General features: G+C 43.0%; 3 protein-coding genes across 9 annotated transcripts; 1 reads left to right on the forward strand and 2 right to left on the reverse strand.

The window, feature by feature from the left end:
- The first annotated feature begins 2,285 nt into the window (after positions 1-2,285).
- Positions 2,286-5,125, forward strand: LOC139596850 (nicotinamide riboside kinase 2-like). The gene is made up of 8 exons (XM_071441459.1): positions 2,286-2,458; positions 2,606-2,696; positions 3,074-3,119; positions 3,259-3,445; positions 3,683-3,754; positions 4,445-4,551; positions 4,750-4,841; positions 4,949-5,125. Exons 1-8 carry the CDS (start codon positions 2,433-2,435, stop codon positions 4,952-4,954), a joined length of 627 nt encoding a protein of 208 aa, XP_071297560.1. The 5' UTR covers positions 2,286-2,432; the 3' UTR covers positions 4,955-5,125.
- A 372-nt stretch (positions 5,126-5,497) lies between these two features.
- Positions 5,498-14,088, reverse strand: SQOR (sulfide quinone oxidoreductase). Of its 6 annotated transcripts, XM_071441453.1 has the most exons (10): positions 14,014-14,088; positions 12,478-12,720; positions 11,962-12,132; positions 11,429-11,482; positions 9,689-9,883; positions 8,611-8,820; positions 7,965-8,148; positions 7,090-7,157; positions 6,081-6,259; positions 5,498-5,883 (listed from the first exon to the last, which is right to left on the reverse strand). In XM_071441453.1, the coding sequence occupies exons 2-10, from the start codon at positions 12,700-12,702 to the stop codon at positions 5,826-5,828; spliced, it is 1,344 nt and encodes a 447-aa protein (XP_071297554.1). In that variant the 5' UTR covers positions 12,703-12,720; positions 14,014-14,088; the 3' UTR covers positions 5,498-5,825. The 6 variants fall into 6 exon arrangements, with proteins under 6 accessions (XP_071297554.1, XP_071297557.1, XP_071297555.1 ...); XM_071441456.1 differs by lacking the exons at positions 9,689-9,883; positions 14,014-14,088 and having other exon boundaries at positions 12,478-12,702; XM_071441454.1 differs by lacking the exons at positions 7,090-7,157; positions 14,014-14,088 and having other exon boundaries at positions 7,969-8,148; positions 12,478-12,702.
- A 3,240-nt stretch (positions 14,089-17,328) lies between these two features.
- BLOC1S6 (biogenesis of lysosomal organelles complex 1 subunit 6) lies at positions 17,329-21,989 on the reverse strand. 2 transcript variants are annotated; one of them, XM_071441461.1, is made up of 5 exons: positions 21,707-21,989; positions 20,834-20,978; positions 19,787-19,874; positions 19,100-19,186; positions 17,329-18,311 (listed from the first exon to the last, which is right to left on the reverse strand). In XM_071441461.1, the coding sequence occupies exons 1-5, from the start codon at positions 21,750-21,752 to the stop codon at positions 18,192-18,194; spliced, it is 486 nt and encodes a 161-aa protein (XP_071297562.1). In that variant the 5' UTR covers positions 21,753-21,989; the 3' UTR covers positions 17,329-18,191. The 2 variants fall into 2 exon arrangements, with proteins under 2 accessions (XP_071297562.1, XP_071297561.1); XM_071441460.1 differs by having other exon boundaries at positions 21,686-21,989.
- Between the last annotated feature and the right edge of the window lie 302 nt (positions 21,990-22,291).

Here is a 22,291-nt window from a genome sequence, read left to right on the forward strand (position 1 = left end):
CATCCAGGCGAGGAGACAAAGGGCCTGGGAATGGCTAGCACGCGCAGACACGGCCCGGGATGTGCTGGCAGGATGCACAGCCCTGCTGGAGCCCGGGACTTAAAGTGCCCCAGAGCTTTGGGAATGCTGAGATAAACTTCTCTGAGTGTAACAATCAATTTCTCCTACCATTGCTGTGTATTAAAAAGTATTCAAAGTCTTCTTGTATTTTACATGTAAAATATCAATGGAAAATATTGGCCTGAATCGAACCAAAAACCTGAGTCTTTACATAATCAGGGGAGACATATGGTAATGTTGATAAATAACATCACTAAACATAATTATTCTTCCCAACTGGTCTTTAGACTCAAGGTCAGATCATGCAAAATCCTTGCCTCGAGCTGTTAGTGCAGGACAATGAAGGTACAGTTAGTGAATATTGTCACAGGCTGCCTTCCCCCTGCCCCAGCTCAGTGTTCAACTGGGATTTCTGCGGGGCCCACTTGCTATCATTTTCACTTCAGCTCTGTCAGTGCTGAGATCATGCAAGGAGCAGTGTATTTCAGCCTAAGTGCCTTTCTAAAAACCACCATGCTTCTAATTTGTTCATTATCCCTCCTTTGCTCGCTTGACATCAACATCATGTTAAAATCCTCAAACTGTTGTATGTTTACATACTTGAATGACAAGGTGTAGCAAAAGACAGCAAAACTTGTATTAGTTTTGAGCGTGAGACTTGGAGAGTGCATCTTGCTTGGCAAAAAGGTGAAGAGTACAAAACAATTATTTAGACTTTGGAAGAACCTTGGGGCCAAAACAGCTAAAATCTGCTGTAGAGTGAACTTAGCTGCATTCTGATTTTACCAGTGTACGTACACATTACAGGGATGCATTCCTCAAACGATATAATAATAATGCTACTATGTATCATAAATGCATATATTGGTCTACCATCCTGGAGCTTTGGAGAAAGCTGGGAATAAGGTTTTACCTGTGTAGGATTTTTAACCTAAGAAATTGGGGTGTACTCTCTGAGGACACCCTTCTTTCCAAAGCTAAGTAGACATATATTTAAAAAATAATTATTCGAAACCAAACCAACTAACCAAAAAAAAAAAAACCACCAAAAAACCTCCTTACACTTAAAACCCCCTAAACCACAAAAAGGCAGTCCCTCTGTTTAAAAGTGAAAATGAGCTAAATTACCTTAATCTTGAAAATAAAAATTTATTTTCAACTAAGCGTCTGTTCCCCTTAAAATAAGAAGAAAAGCCAAGAGACCAAAGTGTGTGTTCTGTTTGGAAGTTAAAACAACTGCAAGAGAAATCAACTAAGGTTTGCTTGCAGTTTTACCAGAAAAAAACAGTAAAAATAATGAAAAAAACAAGCAAATGGTTGGCAACACATCCACTGCCAATAATGTAAACATGTTGAACGGACTAAGTGGCTTGTAAATTATGAAATTTACTGTTACTAAAAAAAAGCTATGATCATAAATTTCCCTTTTTTACAGAAGGAAAAAAAGCAAACGGTAGAGTTCCTCAGGCACAGCAGAGGAGCGAAACGTGACAGCCAAGGAAAAGCATATGAGGGCAGCAGGAAAAGCAGTAATTGCCCTTATTTAGAGAGGGCTACAGAGGAGAATCTCTCGGTGTCGATATCGCGGTCGGTGTTCCCCGGGCCTCCCGAGGCCCCGGCCCGGCCCGAGGAGGCGCCGTGACCTTGACCCAGCGATGCTCGCGGGGCTGCCCGGGACAGCGGCAGGGGGCGCCCCGCCGCTCCCTCAGGAGCCTCGCGCGCCCTCACGGGGAGCCACGGCCGGTCTCGGCCCCAGCGCAGCTCCTCACTGCAGAACCTGCAGAACCGGGCCGGTGTCCGGAGCGGGTCCCAGCAGAACCTCCGTCAGGCCCGAGCGCCCGGCACTGCCGCAACTCCGCCCTCACGGGAGGGGAGCGCGCGGCCCAGAGCCAGCAGGGGGCGCCACGCCCCCACCGTTCCCGCCTCCGCCCTTCCCCGGCGCCGAGGCCGTCGAGCTCCCCCGAGCGGTCGCGCTGTAACACGGCCGGACGTGAGTGAGCGCGCCCCAGCCAATCGCCGCTCGGCGCTCGCGTCACGCCGCCTCCTATTGGCTGAGCGGCGGAGGCGGCCGCCCAATGGGCGCGGCGGAGCGCGAGCGGAAGGCGCGCGCGCGCGGGCACCGCCCCCCCTTTGCGGAGCGCGCGGCGCGGCGCGGACCGGCCCTGCTGCTGCTCTGAGCGATCATGGCGCTGCCCAGCAGTTGACGTTTGGCTTCTCCCCCTCTCCACCTTCTCCTCTTTCTCCGGCCCCTTCCTTCCCTCTGCCCGGGTCCCGGCTCAGGCACCTAGACGGCCGGTACCGGAGACACCGGGTCCCCCCCGCCCCTCAGAAACAGGCAGTAGGAGTCGGGCCGGGCGGCCGCCGGACGCGCCATGAACATCATCATCGGCATCGGCGGGTGAGAGCCGGGACCGGGCGGGGACGGCGGCTCGGGCCGCGGGACGGGCGCGGGTCTCTCGTCCCGGCCCCTCCCGGTGCCGCAGTGGGGGTGGGGGGGTGGACCGGCCCCACGTGGCGCTTCCCGACGGCCGCGCTCTCGCCGCAGGGTCACCAACGGCGGCAAGACCACGCTGACCCGCCGGCTGATGCGGGCCCTGCCCAACTGCAGCGTGGTGCACCAGGATGACTTCTTCAAGGTGAGCGCGCCCGCCGGTCCCTGCAGGCCGCGGGAGGGCGCGGGGTGACCCCCGCGGGCTTCCGCCCGCGCTGCTGGCGCGCTGCCCGCCCTGCGCCGCCCTGCCCGTGGCTGTGCGCTCCCGGCGGGGCCGGATAAGGCTGCGCTAGAGCGGGTCCCCACGGCTTCCGTGCTCGTGTCCGTGGGAAGATAGAGGAGCAGGCGGCTTTATCGTACCGCTCGTTTTATCTGCATGCAAAGGAAACTGGTGGAGGGCTAAGATTCCCCTTTGTAGCTTCAGGGTTTGGATCTTGAATCTTGCTTTGAAACGGGTATTGAGCTTCTCAGTAGTTGTCCTGACCAAGCAGGTTTGTTTTTTTTTTCTTGTTACTGTTTCAGCCCCAAGATGAGATAGAAGTTGAAGATGGGTTTAAACAGTACGATGGTAAGCCTTTGTTAGTGTTTTCAAAGCATAACTCAAAATCTTAGAGTATATTGATTCTTTATGTGCACTGTTTTGTACTGACTGTATCACTAGATGATATTTAATTGCTGCTTAATGATAGTTGTCTGTTTTGTCTTAGTGATTAGTGCATTAGATATGGAAGCTATGATGAGTACCATAAATGCTTGGATAAAAAACCCAGTCAAGTTTGAACGTTCTCATGGGATCAACAACACACTGGATGCCCAGATCTTGGAAGATAAGGAGAGAGAAGATGAAACAATCCACATTCTTATTGTTGAAGGTTTCCTACTTTATACCTACAGGTAATCAATTGTGCCTTCATACATTTAGATTTTTACATTATTTTATGTAATGGGCAAACCTCCAAGGGAATAAAAAGACATTTCTAAACCAAGAGTTAATAGCTGGCATTGACTACTGCCAAGTTCATGTGTCACAAGTCTAAAGGTGGCTCTAAGTACAGGAAATGGATATAGTTTTACTTTTCTGGGTTTTGCTACTAATTAGTCGAGGTGTAACTAAACAGGTGTCTCTTTCAGGCCACTGATTGATGTGTTCCACCATCGGTACTTTCTTTCCATTCCATATGAAGAGTGTAAAAGGAGAAGAAGGTAAGTTTGCCCGAGTTCTAGCCCAATAACATCTAACTCATTCAAGTAATACTTTCAAAGACTTTAAAAGACTTTAGCATTACCCATTCAAGGCTTTGTTTCTCTGAAGCTTTTAGATGAGAAGGAATAAAGGCAATGTAGCTGCTGAGTTAGAATACTGTAGCTTCCTTCACCAAACTGACCTATGACTTCCCACCAAGCTGTTGTGTCGTGTATGTGACGCTCAGTTTCTGCACACACCTTTCACTAGGCTTTCTACTATGCTGGTTTTCCAGTTACACAGTTCCCAGGTCTCAAATCATCTGAGGTTTTACATTTGGCTGTGTTGTTGCACACATACTCTGTTCTTACTACAAATAAAAACAAATTATGTTTCAAGAGGAATAAGCAGACAGCTAATTTACCCAAAGTTCTGCTAAAGCTTTTAAGAGTTTTTTCACCAATATTTAGATCAGTCTGTCTTGGGAGCTCCTTTTGCATTTTAATCACTTTTAACCTGCACATCAAATTTCAGTTTATTTGCATAAATTGATGCTTGCAGCTCTTGCTAACTCCGAACTCCTGATAAGCTCAGGCATCAAACTGGAGTCAATGGGCTTAGGCTAATGTGTAGAGAAGCCCAATGAAGGATCTGTCATTTCCCTGAATTGTTATTGGAGTACTTGTGAGTAACAATGCCTTAATTTACAGTTCAAGGAATTACACTGTACCGGATCCACCTGGATTGTTTGATGGCCACGTTTGGCCTATGTACATCAAGCACAGGAAGATAATGGAAGAACTTGGAGTTGATGTGGGTATGTCTTTAATGACAAAAGCACTTTGAGATTGCTTTTCAAACCTGTGCAATACATACTGGTTAGATGCATGAGGGGAGGTGAGGCACGTGGAGGGAGTATATTTCTCTGATACCAGCTAGGTGCATGCTTTTTAAGTGAGGATCTGGCAAGCATACAGAGACATTGTTATAGTTTTCTTATTTTACTTTCTTTAAGTGCATTTGAATGGGACAAAATCAAAGGAGGAGCTGTTTAATGATGTGTATGGACAGATCCAGAACAAGATTGAAGAACTGCTTAACACCCAGGTATGTGTCCAGGTTATGTTGCATTTCAAAGGCAAACGTCTTAAAACCTGTGTTGGAAAGTATGAAGCTGTAATTCAAAATATGTTCACATCTATTTTTTTGTTTAGAAATAAGCTGCTGATTCTTGTGAGTGAAGATAATTCCTGTTTGCTCCACGCTGTCTACCTGACTGCCTCTAAAGTTCCAGCTTCTGTGAAGACTCAACTCCCAAATTCAACTTTGTTCAACCTTTCCCTTGAAAACTGAGTTCTGTATGGCCATAATTAAAAAGCACTTCCCCCTTGTCTTGTGATCCTAAATTTTGCTTCAGTCTAGTATGCCTTCTCAGGTGACTCTTTTCATGATGTTCTTAGAGTCACAGGTTAAAACATTACAGTGGAACTGATGTGAAGTGGTTCAGCTGTCCTAGGAGAGTGTGTGTATCTATATACACACACACTGCTTTGACTTCTCTGCTTTCAAAACTCTGCATGCATTCCTCTAAGAATTAGGCAGCAGGTATGCTTCGAGATTAGGATTGATGTTCTTCACAAATAAGAGAACTGGAGACTTTCAGGCCACTTTACTAGCATTGAATAACTGTTCAGTCCAGTGCATGCATTGATTTTGGATGCAGACAAATCAGTTTAGGTTCAGGAAGAAAACTTTGCATACAATTGCTTTGAAAGTATTTATTCTAGCAATTCCTGTAGTAATCTGTAGGGTAAGGCAAGGTCAGATTCCTGTGCAAATACAGAAGTAGTTTAAGGCGTCAATTTACATAAAAGAGCATGGGAAGAGCACTAAAAAGGCTTTAATCCATAGCAGAAGGAAATGTAAATTAACGACCAAAGCCTGATTAAAAAAAAAACAAATTTAAATGTCTGCCAGGTATTCCAAGAGGGAAGATACATAGTGATCCAGTGTGAAACCAGTCCACTTCTTTGGAAGGTTTTAACCAATGCTGAGAACTTGAAGACTTGAGGACTGCTTGAAGAACAGCAGTTACTTCAAGCTCAGATGCATCAGCTTCCTGATGGGAGCTGGTCCTCCCCAGTATCCCCTGGAAACAGAGAAAGTTCTTTCACATACTGTCAAAGTAGGGCCTGGGGAAAGGTCTTTTTTCTTATAAGATACTCTACTGTGAAGAGATGAGCATTAGAGTGTTGCTCTGATCACAACTGAGGATGTACTTGTATTCTAGCAAGGAACTAAACCAGGACAGGTGTCTATACCTGATTGTTTTTCTTCAATACTTACTTAAGTAGTGCATTCCAATAGAGCAGAGGCATCATATCAGCTTTCATGTGGTACATGGTTCTTCTCTCCTTACTCTGGTCAATGGGAAAGGTCTCCAAAGGCTGAGCATTGTAGTCAAACTCAGCCAGAATCACCTTGTTGTAGCCTGTCACTAGTGGGCAGGATGTGTATCCATCATACTGCAATGAAATATACCCACTTCTCATTATTCTGACCAAAGCCTAAAGGCCATGGTTAACATTCACATTTCAAAATAACTTTCAAGGAGGTTTCTGCATTTCCAGTGTAAATATCAGTGAAACTGCTGCTAAGACAGTTCTGGTTTATTAACCCTAATACTAAGCCACTCTTTCAAATGCAGATCTGCTTAACATTGCTTAAATTAGACCTAACCTAGAACAAAATAGGGCATAATGTCATTAATGGCTGGTCATTGTAACCAGTGGAACTGGTGACCAGCAGATGTGGATGAGAGCTGGTGTTTGCTTCAACAAGGCAACAGGAACTTCAATGAGAATTTCCAGAGAATTGCAGGATATTCAGGTTAGTGCTCCCAAGGAAGCCATGTGTAAAATAAAAGTAAAGGCTCAAGGACAAATTTGAACATAATTTAGGCTTAACAGCTGTAGTACAGAAGCTTCAGTTTACCTCCTTAAAAGATCATATCCTACATGGGAGAAGCAAGTTTGCAAGAGTTTTTCTGGAGCAGGTATTAACAGTGTAAGTAAATCACTTGCACTGATGAAAACCCTGACTAATCAGCCTCTAACCTTCTGTCAACTCAGAAGTCAGGGCTTCAAAGAGGTAATACCTTTCAATGGCAGTATCATGTACTGTGCAATTCCATTACTACTCTGACATGCAGCAAATAACCATTTAGCACCACAACTGCAGAGGCAAAGCCTTTCCTACCTTCTGGTTCACACACTCAGCTGCTTGCAAGACTTCCTGCATAAGAAGGGAGAAAACATTCAAGAGAATTTCTCCCTAAGACAAGAACTGTAAGTACCTTTTTAACTGGCAACTTGTTCTTCATTACCAGAGAAATGGTTTTATCAAGGACTCCAGACTGTGCAGCTAAATAAAAAAGAAATAGAAATGTACTAAGACTGTTTGTCATTACTAAAGCAAACAGTAGTACCCAGGCATTTTGTTGGACAATTCAGCTGCAATTGAACTTACATGTAAGTTTACTGACCCAGATTAAAAAAAAAAAGACTAATGCTTTGTCCTCCCTGTTTCGAATATGTTAAAGTTTAATGAAACTTGACCTGATATTTTTAGCCTATGCCCATTCTCCTATGATAAATTATACTTGCTGAGTCTTATCAAACACTGACATTCTGGCACACTGAAGTAGTGTTTCATTTTGAGTGCTGTAACTGTGGACCCATTTACTGAAGTTAAGTACTCCACCCTTTCATTACATCAATAACATACTGTATAGCCTGGGTTTTTTTCTACTCTTATTTGCCTTTTATTAGTTGTGAGACCATACACTTAAAGCGTTTTAAGTGTGGAACCTGTGGCTACAAGGCCAGAACATGTGATTTTTTGATAGTGACTATCAGTTAGGTGACACATGCATGAGGAGCTAAGATAAAGCAGAAAGGTTCATTACTGAATGGTGATGGAATACAAGAACATTTCATTCATTATATTACATTCTATGAACACAAAAAAATAGAATTAGTTAGTCTGTGAGGCATCTAGAACAAGAGAATTGTTGGGTTAGTGGCATCAACATGGTCTGTAGGTAGCTAGTTGGCCCAGGAGACTCTGGGCCAAAATTGAAGTAATGACCTCAGGAGTAACAAACTAAAAAAAAGCTTACTGACTCCACTCTTGTCATTTACACACACAAACCTACACATGCAACTTTACCTACAGCTGCAGCAGTTTTTGATGTTGGAAGGTTGGTGCAGTCTCCAATACCAAAGACATTAGGATACTTTTTATGTTGTAGAGTCTCCTTATCTACATCCACCCAGCCACTTGCATCTGAGACAGGACTGTTGATGAGTACAGCAGGTGGCCCCATTGGGGGTGTGACATGAAGCATTTCATACTGAACAGAAAGAAAGACACTCAATGGTTAGTTCATCAGAACAAACTCTACCTGTTGGTATAAATAAACACAGTGTGGAGAGAGGGTTTCTTGGGTTTATGTCTGTTTTGGTTTTTTAAACACAAGTATATAGAATGAAAATCTGCTCTCAAATTTCAAGTGCATCCTTTAATTAACATGAATCTTATCAAGCAACTCCATTTGGAAGAAATTTGCCTTCCTCCATACACACCTGAGACATTCCCATGGCATACAGGACTCCAGGCATTATTTATGAGACATTTTTTCTTCTCTCCACCTTGGTTTCAAAATTTTTAATGTTCTGCTAAAGTTAGAGATAGTACTCTCGGGGGGAAACAGCAATGCACAATGAGGCAGACCGTGTTATAACAATGTAAAAGTTACTTTGCAGTACACAAGGAAAAGAAATAGAACCAAATGAGGGGTCTGAAAGCTCCTGACCTGATAAACTTCAGTCTCTCCAGGTTTGTCCAAGTTTTCAAACACAGCTTCTTGCTTGTCTGCTCGAACTTCTATGAGGTTGCGCTTGTAGTTAACAACAATGTTCTTGTCCTTTATTATTTCAAGCAATGCATCAGCATATTTCTTAACACCAAAAATCACACCAAGTGAGGTGTTGAATATGATGTTTGCTTTGGAACGTTTTCCTGTCTGCAGGAGGAGATCCAATTAGCCTTTTCTATTAAGAAACTGTGATAAGAAGAGACAAAAGAACTGTGCTGCACTACTGAAGAACTGAGAGAACTATTCATGCAGTTCAATTATTAATGAATGTTTAATTAATATTTCACAGCATGTTAGAAGGTAGACCCTTTCAGCGTGAGACACTGAAGATACCTCACACACACAACTCTTGAGAAGAGGTGGCTGCAAAGCACTGAGGAACTGCTGTATGCAGGTCAAATTCTTGAAGCAGTTTAGTGTTAAAAAGCTTTCAAAAATCTTCACTTCTGTGCATAATTCAGGTACTCACCCAGCAGGCAGCTCATGAAACTTAAACACATATGAAGCCTGATGCTTCCACCTGTAGTTGTCTTTTGCTTCCACTAAGCTTGCCTGGCTAAGACTCCTCCTGATGCTGAGACAATGCACCCCAAGGAGCAAGCATAACCACTTTTCAGACTAGTAGACAAATGGCAACAGGTATGAAGTACTTAAAGTAACAACAATGATGTCATTCCAGCCAGTGTTATTTTGGTGCACCATTTATAGTAATAAATTAGGCTGAGAACAGTTGTATCTGCAGCTCACCAGAAGCAGGGCAAGCCATTATTTCAGTATGAAATTCTGAACTGAATTTCTGAATTCTACAAGTTTCTCTGACATTAAATATATGCTAAATATTTACATACATTCCTTATACATTAAAAATGAAAAAGCAACTCAGTCACTTTAATAATCCTGAGTCACAGCACTCTCATGTCTTTTATATTTGTTTTAAAGATAATATGAAACCCTTAGAACAAGCCTTCCTTCCAACTGTGAGGAAAAGCACTGGCAGAGAGGGTAAAAGACTTACTTTTCTCAAGTATGCATCTGTTAAATACATAATCTTCTGAGGAGCCCCTGCACACTTCACTGGAGTATTTGGAAAAGTGAAGATAGCATTTCCTTCCTTAAAATCTTGTAAAGCTCTCCATGTTTTCTCTACTGTCTGGGCTGAATAATTGGAACCTATTTTAGGGTGATTAAAACCTTCAGGCAAGCCTTTGATCTAGGAAAAGAGAAATTAAGGTTTCAAGTACAGATGGCAAAAGTTTTGTCAACATTGACAAGTATTAAATACAGACTGAGAAATAACTACATAAGAAGTTTCTATCAATAAGAAAGTCCATATTTACTTGCTACTTGGTATTTTTAAAAATAGGCCTAGCAATAAAACAGTCATTTCCTTCAGAATTTAGTATATGATTTTGTAGATGTATATTTAGTGAAATTGGTCTGCAACATCTGAGCATAAGTCTTCAGAGCAGACCCAGTCCCAAGTTTTTTAGACTGAAATCCAGAGTAACAATATATAAACATCATCACAAGTAAAAATCATGTTAAAAAAAAAAAGCATTATGAAAATTTATTAGGTGAATTAAACTCTTCTGTAATCAGTTGCAGATTTGCCTAGGATCATTTTGTTTTTACTAATCTACATCCAGTAATTATTTCCCTAATACTCCTACTATGACCCAAGCATCTGATTGTGAGAAAGGAAGTGGTACCCATTTTAAAATAATGGATTGCAGAAATTCTGTGAGAATATAGAGTCATGTTACATGCACTGCCATGTGTTTGGGACGTTCCAGTCTGCACCAGAATACACTGCTGGTGAAGAGAAACCATCCCCCTTTTTCAAGTGTCCACTTTTGTTTTAAAGTTACTCTGAGTTTTCATTACAGAGTGTGATTAACTGTGTTACATGGCTTCTACTAGTGAACACTGAATTTATTTTTATCAGCTTGTATTGAAGCAATAGCTATGAAGACTGAGAGGAGAGTCACTGAACATGCTGCAACTCCTCATTCCACTGACCTAAACACCAGAGCTTATTTGTGACTGTAGCTAACTGAGACCAGCTCTTGCTTGACATATATATCTTGAAAGCTTTTCAAACAGAAACTTAAATATACTGTCAGGTACTACATCATATTCAGGTCAGGGTAAAACCACAAGAGTCAAATTGCTCAGACATCTTGCTTTTGTGTTTTCCTCCTCCTACATATCACTGTGGTCATTCTTGCACCAACATTTTCCTCAGAGTGTCACTGTGTGCAGTGTACAGGAAACGTTTCACAGGGGAGGGGCCCCAGGGCCTATTTAAACTCAAGCCCGGTAACTCAGCTGGCTCCTGTAGAAGTGCATCCTTTAAGAAAGGTGAGGGTAGCTCAAATTAATTCTGCAGGTCAGAGTTTACTGACTGCTCTGTTTATCATCCTGTGTACATTAGAGATACCTCAGACTCCAGTCAGCATACCTTATTATCTCATTATTACAGATGCCTTAAAGCTCTGGACTTAACTTGCTGCCCCATCTACTGATATTGCCATAGAGATGCAACAAAGTTGTCATAAAAGGCTTTCCCAAGGGTAATTTGGGTTATTACACAGAGATCTGTGGTAGGAGTAAAGTCATTAGTCTGCCTTCTAGTTCTTTAATTCATAGTGTTCAATATCTTGCAGTATAAACAGTTCTGAAAAGCCATTTGCTTTTCTGAATGTACGTGATGCTATTAAAATTACTAAATATATGATTACTGTAAAACAAATACCTTTTCATAATGCAGACTAATTCCAAGAGCAATTATCAGATACTTGTAAGATACCTGTTGTGTAAGGAATAAAAATAATTTTAGACAAAGAAACCAAAGCATTACATCAAAGTAAATTTCAGTTACCTGACAGCAACAGAGTCACAAGGAAGGAGATACAGGGAGCATCAGTAGCATAAATTAAGCTCTAAAAATTCTAGTTAAAATGCTAACTGCATTATGAGTTACACACACAGCCTCTGTTATACACAGACCCAGGTATCTGGAGCAAAAATATTCTCTCTCTTCAGTTCACCATAAACAGGGCAAAGGCTTATGATAGTAGTATTTTAAGTTGATGTTATTCTAACCTAGTTATCTACCACAGTTTTTATTAGAAAAAGATTTTAGGATCAAGTATATAAGACTAATTGGAATTTCCCAGCCTCCTAGAAGCTGGAGGCCTTGCTCATTAGGCAGTTCTAAGGGAATCTGCAGGAAAGGGACATAACTCATGACATAAAATAAAAAAACTTTTTTTTTTCAATTATTACCCTGATGTCATTCTCCAGCCAGACATAGTTCTTATCTGGCTCCAATGCTGTAACTTGAGATCTGATCCACTCAACACCTGAAGGCATTACACTTTTCATGGGACGTGCAGAAGCTGCCAGCTGCTTTGCACCACCACCAACCAGGGTCCACAGGGGCTGATAGTAATGAGTCTGAAATAAAAGTTCAAATGGACATTTCAAAACTGTTTAAAGGGACTTAAAGGCACATCACTCCAAATGCTCCGAGCAATGTGCTCTAAACATTGTACTATTCTTAACAAAAGAAGCTGTATAAACAGCTGTATAAGCAACCAAGATTTTTCCATGACAAAGCTGCAGGGATGTACAAATCTCACGAAAAAGAAAGTGTCACATAAAATCTTTTGAAAGATGGTTAGTTGGCTTACTTTCCACAGCTAAAAACATGTGGGGCTGCAGAGGGATGAGAATCAGACCCATCTGGTCACATGTAAAATGCTTATCCTTGACAGTGCTTTACAGCAGAGGGACACTCACCTTATTTGGCTCAACAACAGCCACATTTTCTGCCCCCACTCTCCTCTTCATCCGAGCACTCATGGAGATTCCACCAGCGCCTCCACCCAACACAAGTACTTCATAATAATCCCTGACAGCACACCTGGCTGCTGTGTGTAAGGAGCTCATCTGCATTCCTGGTTTCAGCAGCCACACACTAGAACGGAGACAGGAGCAGGAAAACACTGCTCCAACTGCTGACATCTTTCATTAAGTGGGAAGCTAGGAGATAAGGAAAGGCACCAGTAACAATTAGAGGAGGCAGAATTTATATCTATTTAAATGTCTGGGTTAGTTTTGAAGGCAAAAATTACAATAATAAATTCCTCAAGTCATCAGGCAAGAATTACAGCTTTTTCATTTATTTACTCATTTATGTTACTTACCAAGCGGAATTTCAAAATTACACCTGAAACCTCAAATATTTTCAAGAAAATCTGCTAATGTCAGCTTCAAAAATTCTCCACTACACCAGATGTAGTTCAGCAACTCATTCTGCACCTTTATGTGCTATCTTGACATCCCTCATGTCTCTGTATCATGAGTTCTTTATAATTCTTTATAATCTAGGCCCCATTATTAATCCTTACAGTTACAATTTAGGACAGAGAAGGAAAAATCCCAGAGGCATCCACCGTAAAACCAATGCTAATAATTTTGTTTTGCAGATGCAAAACATGATGCAAACATTTTCTTCTCATTCCCTCCCCATTCAGAACAAAACACCCAAATCCACGGGAAGTTAGTTTAACTTCAGAAGGCTGTTTATCATCTGTGCAGGCAGCTATTTAAAAATGTGCACTTCCATTTATAGATCTCTTTTCCCTTTCACTCTAAGGCTATTTGTTTGCATGTTTTTAGAATAAGTCTGTTTAATACTGAAGAAAAGGCACTTTAAAGAAATCATAGTTAAGACTGAGCAGGAGAGCTCAGTACCTCAGTATCTCAACTAGAGCCTAGAACAAACACGTAACCCAAGCACGGCAGTTCTTGCAGAGTTCTTGCTCAGTACAACTGCAATTTCTTCCTCTCCAGGGCACCTCCCGTATGCTAAGCTCCTCAGACTGCCTGCTTTATCGGACCAGTTTATTGAAGGAAGTTGGAACAAAGAGAGTTAGACAAGTCCGACTGGCAAGAAGTACAGATCATTGCAACTATTCTTTACCAGCTAGTCCAGATCAGCAGTGAAGTACTCCACCCATGCACGCGTGCGAGCTCGGCGGGCAGCCCCCGGCCGGCTCCAGACCTGCGAGCCCCTCAGCTCCGGTCACAGCGGCCGCTGCTGCTCCGCGGCCCCGAGGCCGAGGCACCCGGCCCGGCGGGGGGAGCAGGGCCCTGACCCCGGGGCCGGGGCACGACCCGCTCCGCGCTGGGCGAGGCCGCTGCGGCCCTCAGGCTCCCGGCAGGCTGCCCACCGGCACGGCCCCCGCCGCCTCCCGGCTTGGCCCCAGCGGACACCCGCGCTACCTCACGGCGGCCCGGACCCCCCGGGCCCACTCCCCGCTCCGCACTCACCGCTCCTTGCGCCGAGCAGGGCGGGCACGGACCGCGCCGTCGGCCGTGTGCGATCGGCGCCGGTGCCGGGAGCGGCGGGGCGGAGCTCGGGGCTCCGGGTGCTGCCCAGCCGCGGGCAAAGGCCGCGGTCCGGTCGGGAAGGGCAGAGCGGGGTGGCGCAGCCGGCGGTGGTCGCGGAGCCCCCGCGAGGGCCTGAGCCGAGCGCTCCCCTCCGGGCAGGTACCGGTGGCACCCACAGCTCCACCCCCTTGCTTCCCAAAGTTTTGAAACTCCAGTCCTAAACCTGGCCCCCTGCCAATCCCCGGTAACCCAGCCGTGCATTCGGCATTGGCCTCCATCCCAGGCAGCAGCCCAGTCCCACCTGGACACACACGGCACGGGTCACGCACATCGCCGTTACCAACGGCAGAATCACCACTAATACAGTACCTGCCATGGAGGGAGCACGGATACTTCAGTATCTGAACTTTCTCCAGTTACCTGTGAGCACCAGCCCTAAACTATAATCTAGGAGCCCTTTTCCATAGACAGAAAACCAGCAAAATTATTAAGCTTAATACCACCAAAACACTTACTAGATCAGATCAATAAATAATAATAAATGAGCTCTGATGGAGTGCATCCCCCAGTGATAGGCAAAGGCTCTCTTTTCAAAGCTGCTGAACACCCAGAGTTCCTGGGTTTCACTGGACAGAAAATGTACTGAAAAAAGACACATATTTTTTAGAGTGTGTCATAGAGATCAGACTTATTGTTAATAAAAGAGACTTCTCTAAAGAGAAAAAGGCCCCAAGGTTTATCGTTACATCCTTTAAAACACCCAAACTGCCCATTTTTATAGTTTTTATGACTTTCTCAACTTCCTGTCCAGTTGCCTTTGTATAATCAGAGTGCAGCCTTTTTTCACATTTTTTGTTCTAAAAGGTTGATCCTCATCTCTGTGCATGAGAAAATTGTTGGCCTGTTTTTTTAAACATGTATTTTTAAGACTGCCTTTAAACATTGCAATATTTTCTTTAAGCTCCCATGCATATTTCCCCATAGACTGCTTACAGATATAGCCTGCAGTTTTAATTAAAAAAATTACTCAAATGAATTCCATAATTCAGAAACTCACAAACCAAACATGAAGAAACTCCTCACCTGCAGCACAGAGGCATCCAGCAGCCGTAGGGAGCAAGCACTGCCTTAACCTTTCCAAAGTCCAGGCAGGATGAGAGGGTGGGAGCTGCTGTGTGAGGGCTGGGCACACACTGCCTAACCCTAACCCTGGACTACCACATTTATCTACTCCATAAGGAACTTTTTATAAAATCAAGCACAACTAAGTGTACACAGCAACAGAACTGCTCCCTCAAGCTGTGCATGATGATGCAAGCATGTATTTTTAGATGTCAGTATTGTTAATTTCATCCAATAGAGCATTTACTTTTATGCATTAAGACTTACAAGAGTATTTGGTAGAACATCATGAATTTAAATTAATTCACTGAAGTAATTTAAGAACACATTAATAGAAGTTATGTAAATGGAACAAACTTCATCCTATTCATTTTTATTAATTTTCCTCCTTTATTACAGAAAGGTCATTTAATAAAATTAGGTCCTTATTCATAGAAAACCCAGATCTTATCATGCTTTTATGGGAAAAGTTAATCAATCTCATTTTTATGTACTGTCGCAGACATCTTTCATGAAAAATCCTTTCTTAGGATTTTTCCTTGTGAGAAGCTGCAGTTTCAGTAACCAAAGTAAACAATGGTTATCTGCTGCTGTAGAATGCAACAGGTGATTAGTCTCCTGTGGGTGTTTAAATTTCTTGACCACTCATGGCAGAGCTGGCTCTTGCTCTGTCTGAGACACAGATCTTTGTTATTCATTTCTTTTCTATTCTTAGCTTAGCTAGCTGCTGAAGAAACCTTTCCTTTCTATTGCTTTTTAGTATAGTCTAATGTAACATATATCATAAAATAATAAATCAAGCCTTCTGATCATAGAGTCAACATTCTCGTCTCTTCTTCATCCTGAAAACCCTTGTGACCACAGTCACAATGTACGTGCATGTGATTCCTCAAGTAAGCACTGTCCGCTTTTACCCCTTTGATTGGAAATTATTCAAAACTCTGAAATGTGCCAAATTTCAAAAGTATCAATTTCTTAGAATTCTCTAGTTTTAATTAAAGTAACCATGATTTTTTTGAAACAAAACAAAACAAGATCCCACAAAACCACAGTTCTTTGAAAAAAACACACAGTTCTTGACAGAGAGAGAGAATAGGACTTGATATAGTAAACTGGATTCTGTGAGGGCATACAAATCAAGAAATATCAAAGGAATTCAATCCTGATTTGGATACCGAGGCATCCAGTTTCATGTAATAGTTTAATGAGAACGATTTTAATTCCCAGAATCTGATTGGGAAATTACATCACAAAATAAAATACTTAGACAACATTTAGTTATGTACATTCTGCTCCAAAAAATGGACTGTGGAAATACTTTACATTTCTCTTAGAAATACATACAAACCACAGCAGAGGCCAACAATCCACTGGCAATTAACGGCCATGAGCCAACTTCAGGGAAAAATACCTGGGGAAAGTTTTAATCTAATACTGCTTCACTAAAAGCATTTCAGTGTCCCTTCAGACTGCTTTAAGTAATTTGTTCTCCTTGCCCCAAAACATTATCCCAGTTTACCTTGCATGATGCCTGGGAACTTGTTAGAGTACGTCTTTCACAGAAGAAGGTAACAAATATTAAGAACAGGAAATTAGGAGTTCAGAAAATGACAGTACAGAAAGTCCAGGCAGGTGCACACTGTGTGAGTCATCTAAAACAGAAGGAAAAGTAAAATGAACTGTGCCCCTGTGATACATTCCTATACATTTTTTATGGAAAGCTTTACACAGCTTACCCTTTATCTTACTTCAAAACACATCATTTACATTATCACTTAAAAAGAAACACAGATATACTTGAAAAGAAGTACAATTATAAAATAACTAGTTTGTTAGCCTGTAGGAACAAATAATTTAAAGCTCTTTCACTAGTCTAGACAATTTGTACATTCATTTGAATGGGAGTTCACACCAAGTGCTGCAAGATAGGAATTACATTCAGAGAAATGGATATCAACCTCCATTCCAAACTTCTCATCAATAGACACTAATATAAACATCATTCTGGGCGAGGACTCTTATAAAAAAACCTCTTAGAAAGCCCTGAAGTGCAAATAATTCATTTGTTAAGGAAAAAACACTAAATGCAGTAGTTTTCCCACAAGTGGCTGAATTTCACATGAAATGGAAAAGTTTAGTTTTGGTTATGTTTTATTTTGTCACACAAGATAAAGAAATTACAACTTCTAATCCCACAAAAATATGCTTAGACCACACAAGTCTTTCTAATAAACCATTACAGAAGCAACAGTTTCCTGGTTTGACTTAAATGTTTGGAAGCACAAAATCATTAATCTTTGCATTGTGCACGCATCAATTTTGACAATCTTTAGTGTTCTGCTTCTCCCCTGCCAATCCTTTCAGCTGGGAACTTATTCAGAAGTTACTTTAAAGCTGTTCTTAAGTTACTTGATGACAAAAAAAAAAAAAAGATTGCTGCAATGAAGTGAACTTTTCAGAAAATACACTGATATTTTCTTCAGTTCTTTAGAGATGGATCAAACTAAGGCTGCACAAGAAATCAGTATTTATGATCAAAGACAGATCCCAACTGCATGAAACAAAGCAGTTTCAGTGAAAATGCAGCCACTGAAGTCTGGTGATGAGAACTGAACTTTAAGAAGTTCTTTGCATTTTGTCTGAAAAACATGTGCCAGTCATCAAATCTCTCAGAATTCTAAACACCAAAAGAAGAGAAGAAAACAAAAACAGATAGATACTTAAAACTATGATGCCAAGTTCTCCTATATACATATATATAAAAATTAACTTACATTATAATATCAAACTGCATAGCATTACAAAAGAAGGCAACTTGAATGGCTGAAATCAAAAAATGTGAATGTTACCAACTCTATTATTACCATTCTGGAATTTATAATTCCAGAGAGTAGACTGTTGCTAGCAACAGCTGTAGCCCAATTTAAGCAAAGTCTGCTTTAATTCCAGTGAATGTAGAAATCATTAATTCAGACAAGTTGTTGTATGCTCTGTTTTCAGGTCCTCTTTGCAGGTTTTGCTGTTAACTGTTTCTCTCTTTCAAGTTCCTTCTCACGTTGCTGCTCCCGTTCCAACTCTTCCTTCTGCCTCTTTTGTTGCAGCTTAAGTGCTCTTTTCTAAACAGAAAATACAAGAAAATAACTGTAAGTTTTATTTAATTTATATTTAAACCGAAGCAACAAACAAATCCCTCCCATTCTGCCTCTCTCCAACACACCCTCCTTTGAGGGTGACTCAAATGACTCATACTACATATGACTGAATGTAGCATAAACTGTTCCTTTTTGCTTCATTCCTCCCACTTTCCTAGTGTTCAGAAATGGGAAGTTTGTGACCTACACTGGGAAAACACAAACTGGAGCCCCCTTCAGTCTCACTAAAAGTCATCCTTTGGGTATACCTGATACGGTTCTTACCATGCAATTTTCTGCCTCCAAGCAAAAATTCTCTTGTTGAACACACTGACTAATCTTGCCAGAATGTAACCAGGCTGTCTATATAGCATGAAACCATTGAACTTATGCCACTGTTCATGGTACATTAAACAGAAGGAGAAATTCTTACATTGGTGACAATCTAGTTTCCATTGAAATGAAACTGAAACAACAAAGAGAACTGCTTGGAATGGAGTGGACTAAAGCAACAGAACAAGGCATGATTCATACACCACCTAAACATGAAGATTACACTGAAAGAGTAGTTCAGATGTGTAAGATGCTTGAGCACCATTAGGAGCAAGTGAAAGGATAAAAACATACATGGCTTGGAGCTACTGAAAACATCATTTTAAGATAAAATTCTATTTTAATCAGAATTTTCAGCATGCATCCAAAATAAAAGTTGGAAGTCAATAATACATAAGTAAGTATCTGTATTGGAAAGTAAAAATATTTATCCCACTTACTTTTAACTTTGATGTCTTTTCATGCAGCATCATCATTTCATTTCTAATATTCACTAACTTGGTGTGATAGTGTTTAGCTTCTGAAAACTTAAAAACCATAACTGTTAAAGCATTGACTGTCCAGTTAGAACAGTTGTTTTATAAAGCTACACAGTAAAATAGCAATCAAAAACAGTGATTACCAGAACAGTTTGATAATGGAACAAACATGTTCAAGTTTATATATAAAATTTACATATCACATATATTAATATAGAAAACTACTACATCTCAACAGTTGCACACAGTGATCTACTGAGTTAAGATTAATGAAAAAGAACAAAAATATTACAATTTTATGCACCATACAGGAATGTTTCATGCACCATTCCTGCTAGTCTGGGGAGGTGCACTCCCATGCGGGAGTCTCAATCCTACTGGAAAAATGTGCACATTTGCTTTGGCTGCTGGCTTTGAACAGCCAGTCCCACCAATGTGCCTGCCTGAGCCTGCACTCTCTTCCCACTGCCCTTCCTATTTAAGGGAAACATGCTGATTCCCACCCTCTCCAGCAGTTTGTCCCTAATATCTGAGCTGGTTTTCCTTCTGTAGGTCATTATGGAAAAGGAAAAGACACAAGCTGCTAGGAATGCTTCAGCAAGAAAATCTACGCTAATCTAGAATTTAAAAGGCATTACTGATACTTACCAAAGCATTGATATCAACAATGGAGTTACACTCTTTGAATTTTGAAATTTCTTGTTCTAATGTTTCTAGCAGTACCACTTGGTTCTGTCTAAAACAAAAAAAAGATGCATAAACCCAAAGTAAAGCCCCACATTTGCTTTTCAACTAGCCCTTTAAATAGACTTTTAATCAAAACAGTATTAATACACACTTCCCAACAGCACATGGATATCCAGGATAAATATCCCAAAAACCCTGAAGAGGCACTCTCCAGGTTGCAGTGGTTGACTGAAAAGAAGAACAATTAGCTCTTGACTTTCCACTTGGGTGCCCCTGCATCATGATGGAGGACTAAGTTATTTCTGTACAGAACTTGTGTGGATTCCTGGTGATTATTAAGGATCTCCATTCCACACAAATCAGCTCAAGTCTTTCGAGACAAAGGCTGCCCTTGGCAGGAGCATAACCACATCATGCATAGTGAAACCCAAACTAAGGTACCCTGCAAAAACTGAGATGGATCTGTGTAAAGCTCCTTCCAGTATCTCTGTATCCATGGCAGATCTGATCTGCATTTGAAATCAACCATTCTTGGTTATCAGTGAGGTATCAGTGTACAAAGAACTCTTATCTGTAAGGCGGGTCCTTACTTTTATTTTTCAAGTGTTTTGCAATATGGTTTAGAGACTGAACAATAAATATCTCACTACAAGCTGCCCTGAATACAAACTGCATGTCTCCAAGCAAAATAAATCCAGCTTTTAGCACACTTTTGCACTACAGAAGTGAATAAGCATTTAAGAAATCTAGGTCTTCTGCTCTGCCTGGCTTAGGGCATTTTACTCTTCTAGTGTTACACATTCTTCAGCCATAGTGCTCACAGGCTGCACTGCAGCTTATACACCCCCTGCTACTCCCACAGATCACTGAATTATTCAGGCTGCTCGAGTCAGGATACAGAAATGCTGATAAACTATATTCCAGTTAAAGGGAGCTGGCACATTATATTGAAAAGAGCAGCAAATCAAGTATGCACGTGTATGAAGTTGGTTCCAAAAATCTGCTTACGTAAGTTCCTGCAGTGCTGATTTTGATCGCTGAAGATCAGGCAGATAGTGGGAAATCAATCCTTCAGTCAGCTGCTCCACAGCCTTCTCATCTATTAAAGGCAGATCTTCTACAACTCCTTCATCTGGAGACGCATCACTGGGACCTACACCAAACAACAGCAAGGCTGAATGGAGTGTGACAGCTCAGCACACACTTCAAGCTTCACCTAGAGCAACCATATTTTCCTTTTCAAAAAATTAAATGCGTTAAAACACATTAAAATTCTCTGCACTTTTTCAATTAAACTGGACTTTCATCTTCCTCTTCTTCTTTATTCTTCCCTTATTCTCAGACCTGTATCACAAGCTGAGCTGATAAGCCCCTTTATGTGAACAGCAGCAGAATAGAAAGAGGGAAATATAACTGTTCCGTATATATCTTAAAAAAAAAAAAAAAAAGAGTACTCCAGTCTACTGAAGAAAACAATGGGCAACATCAGTGTTCTGACTATGTATAACGAGTACGTAAACATTAACAGCCCTCAACCTTTGCTTTCAAAGTCTGAGAACAAGCCAGGCTATGAAAGGTCTTCGCCTGTCACTCAAAACACCAAGAGTTCATGCCGAACTCCAAGAACTGAACTTCACAGCCTGGAATTCTCGTACGGGCACTCTATGATTATTTTTTGTCTGCTCGTGGAAGATAAAACCCTTTACCCTACAGGCCCCCGCACGGGAGAGAACGCTGCGGGAGGCAGCCCCTGCCCTCGGAGGGAGCCCGTCCGTAACGGAGCCTCCCGGCGGCGGCTCCAGCCTCTCCTCGGCTCTCCCTGCACCCGCGTCCCGCCTGGCCCGGGCTCCCCTCACGTACCCAGCGAGCGCCCGGGCTCACCCGTGGCCGCCGCCTCCTTCCCCTCCGGCCGCTCCGCGCCGCTCATCGCTGCCGCTCCCGGCGCCCTCCGGCAGGGCAGAGCAGAGCACGGCAGAGCAGAGCAGGGCACGGCAGGGCAGGGCCGCCCGAGCCCGCGGCAGGCGGGTCCGGCTGCCCTCACCGAGAGGGCCAGCCCGGCGCCCCCCGGCCCACGCCCCGCCGCCGCCGCACCATAGAGCCGCCGCCGCCGCCTCCTCCGCCTCCGCCGCGCTCCAGGCCTGGGCCGCGCCTGGCACGGAAGTGACGCGAGAGGGCCGCGCCGGGCAGCGGGGCCGCGCCGGGCAGCGGGGCCGCGCCGGGCAGCGGGGCCGCGCCGGGCAGCGGGGCCGCGCCGGGCAGCGGGGCCGCGCCGGGCAGCGGGGCCGCGCCGGGCAGCGGGGCCGCGCCGGGCAGCGGGGCCGCGCCGGGCAGCGGGGCCGCGCCGGGCAGCGGGGCCGCGCCGGGCAGCGGGGGGCGATAGCTCCGGCCCGGCCTGCCCGGGGACAGCGGCTGCCCGGAGGGAGCAGCACAGCGCGGCCCAGGGAGCTGCTGCCGCACAGGAAACAC

This window comes from Agelaius tricolor, unplaced genomic scaffold (assembly GCF_023055355.1).
Source record: "Agelaius tricolor isolate 1412-34295 unplaced genomic scaffold, bAgeTri1.0.p SCAF_16, whole genome shotgun sequence".
Classification (NCBI taxonomy): domain Eukaryota; kingdom Metazoa; phylum Chordata; class Aves; order Passeriformes; family Icteridae; genus Agelaius; species Agelaius tricolor.

Bases quoted from the DNA above. Each gene is read 5' to 3' on its own strand.
- SQOR (XM_071441453.1), bottom strand. From the start codon at position 12,702: ATGTCAGCAGTTGGAGCAGTGTTTTCCTGCTCCTGTCTCCGTTCTAGT. The intron at 12,133-12,477 runs GTGAGTGTCCCT...CTTTTATTTCAG, and splicing joins CTGTTGTTGAGCCAAATAAG to ACTCATTACTATCAGCCCCT. The intron at 5,884-6,080 runs GTAAGTATTGAA...CTCTGTTTCCAG, and splicing joins TATTGGAATGCACTACTTAA to GGGATACTGGGGAGGACCAG.
- LOC139596850 (XM_071441459.1), top strand. From the start codon at position 2,433: ATGAACATCATCATCGGCATCGGCGG. The intron at 2,459-2,605 runs GTGAGAGCCGGG...CTCTCGCCGCAG, and splicing joins ATCATCATCGGCATCGGCGG to GGTCACCAACGGCGGCAAGA. The intron at 4,552-4,749 runs GTATGTCTTTAA...ACTTTCTTTAAG, and splicing joins AGAACTTGGAGTTGATGTGG to TGCATTTGAATGGGACAAAA.
- BLOC1S6 (XM_071441460.1), bottom strand. From the start codon at position 21,752: ATGAGCGGCGCGGAGCGGCCGGAGGGGAAGGAGGCGGCGGCCACGGGT. The intron at 19,875-20,833 runs GTAAGCAGATTT...TTTTTGTTTTAG, and splicing joins TCAGCACTGCAGGAACTTAC to ACAGAACCAAGTGGTACTGC. The intron at 19,187-19,786 runs GTAAGTATCAGT...ATGGTTTTTAAG, and splicing joins TTGTTGATATCAATGCTTTG to TTTTCAGAAGCTAAACACTA.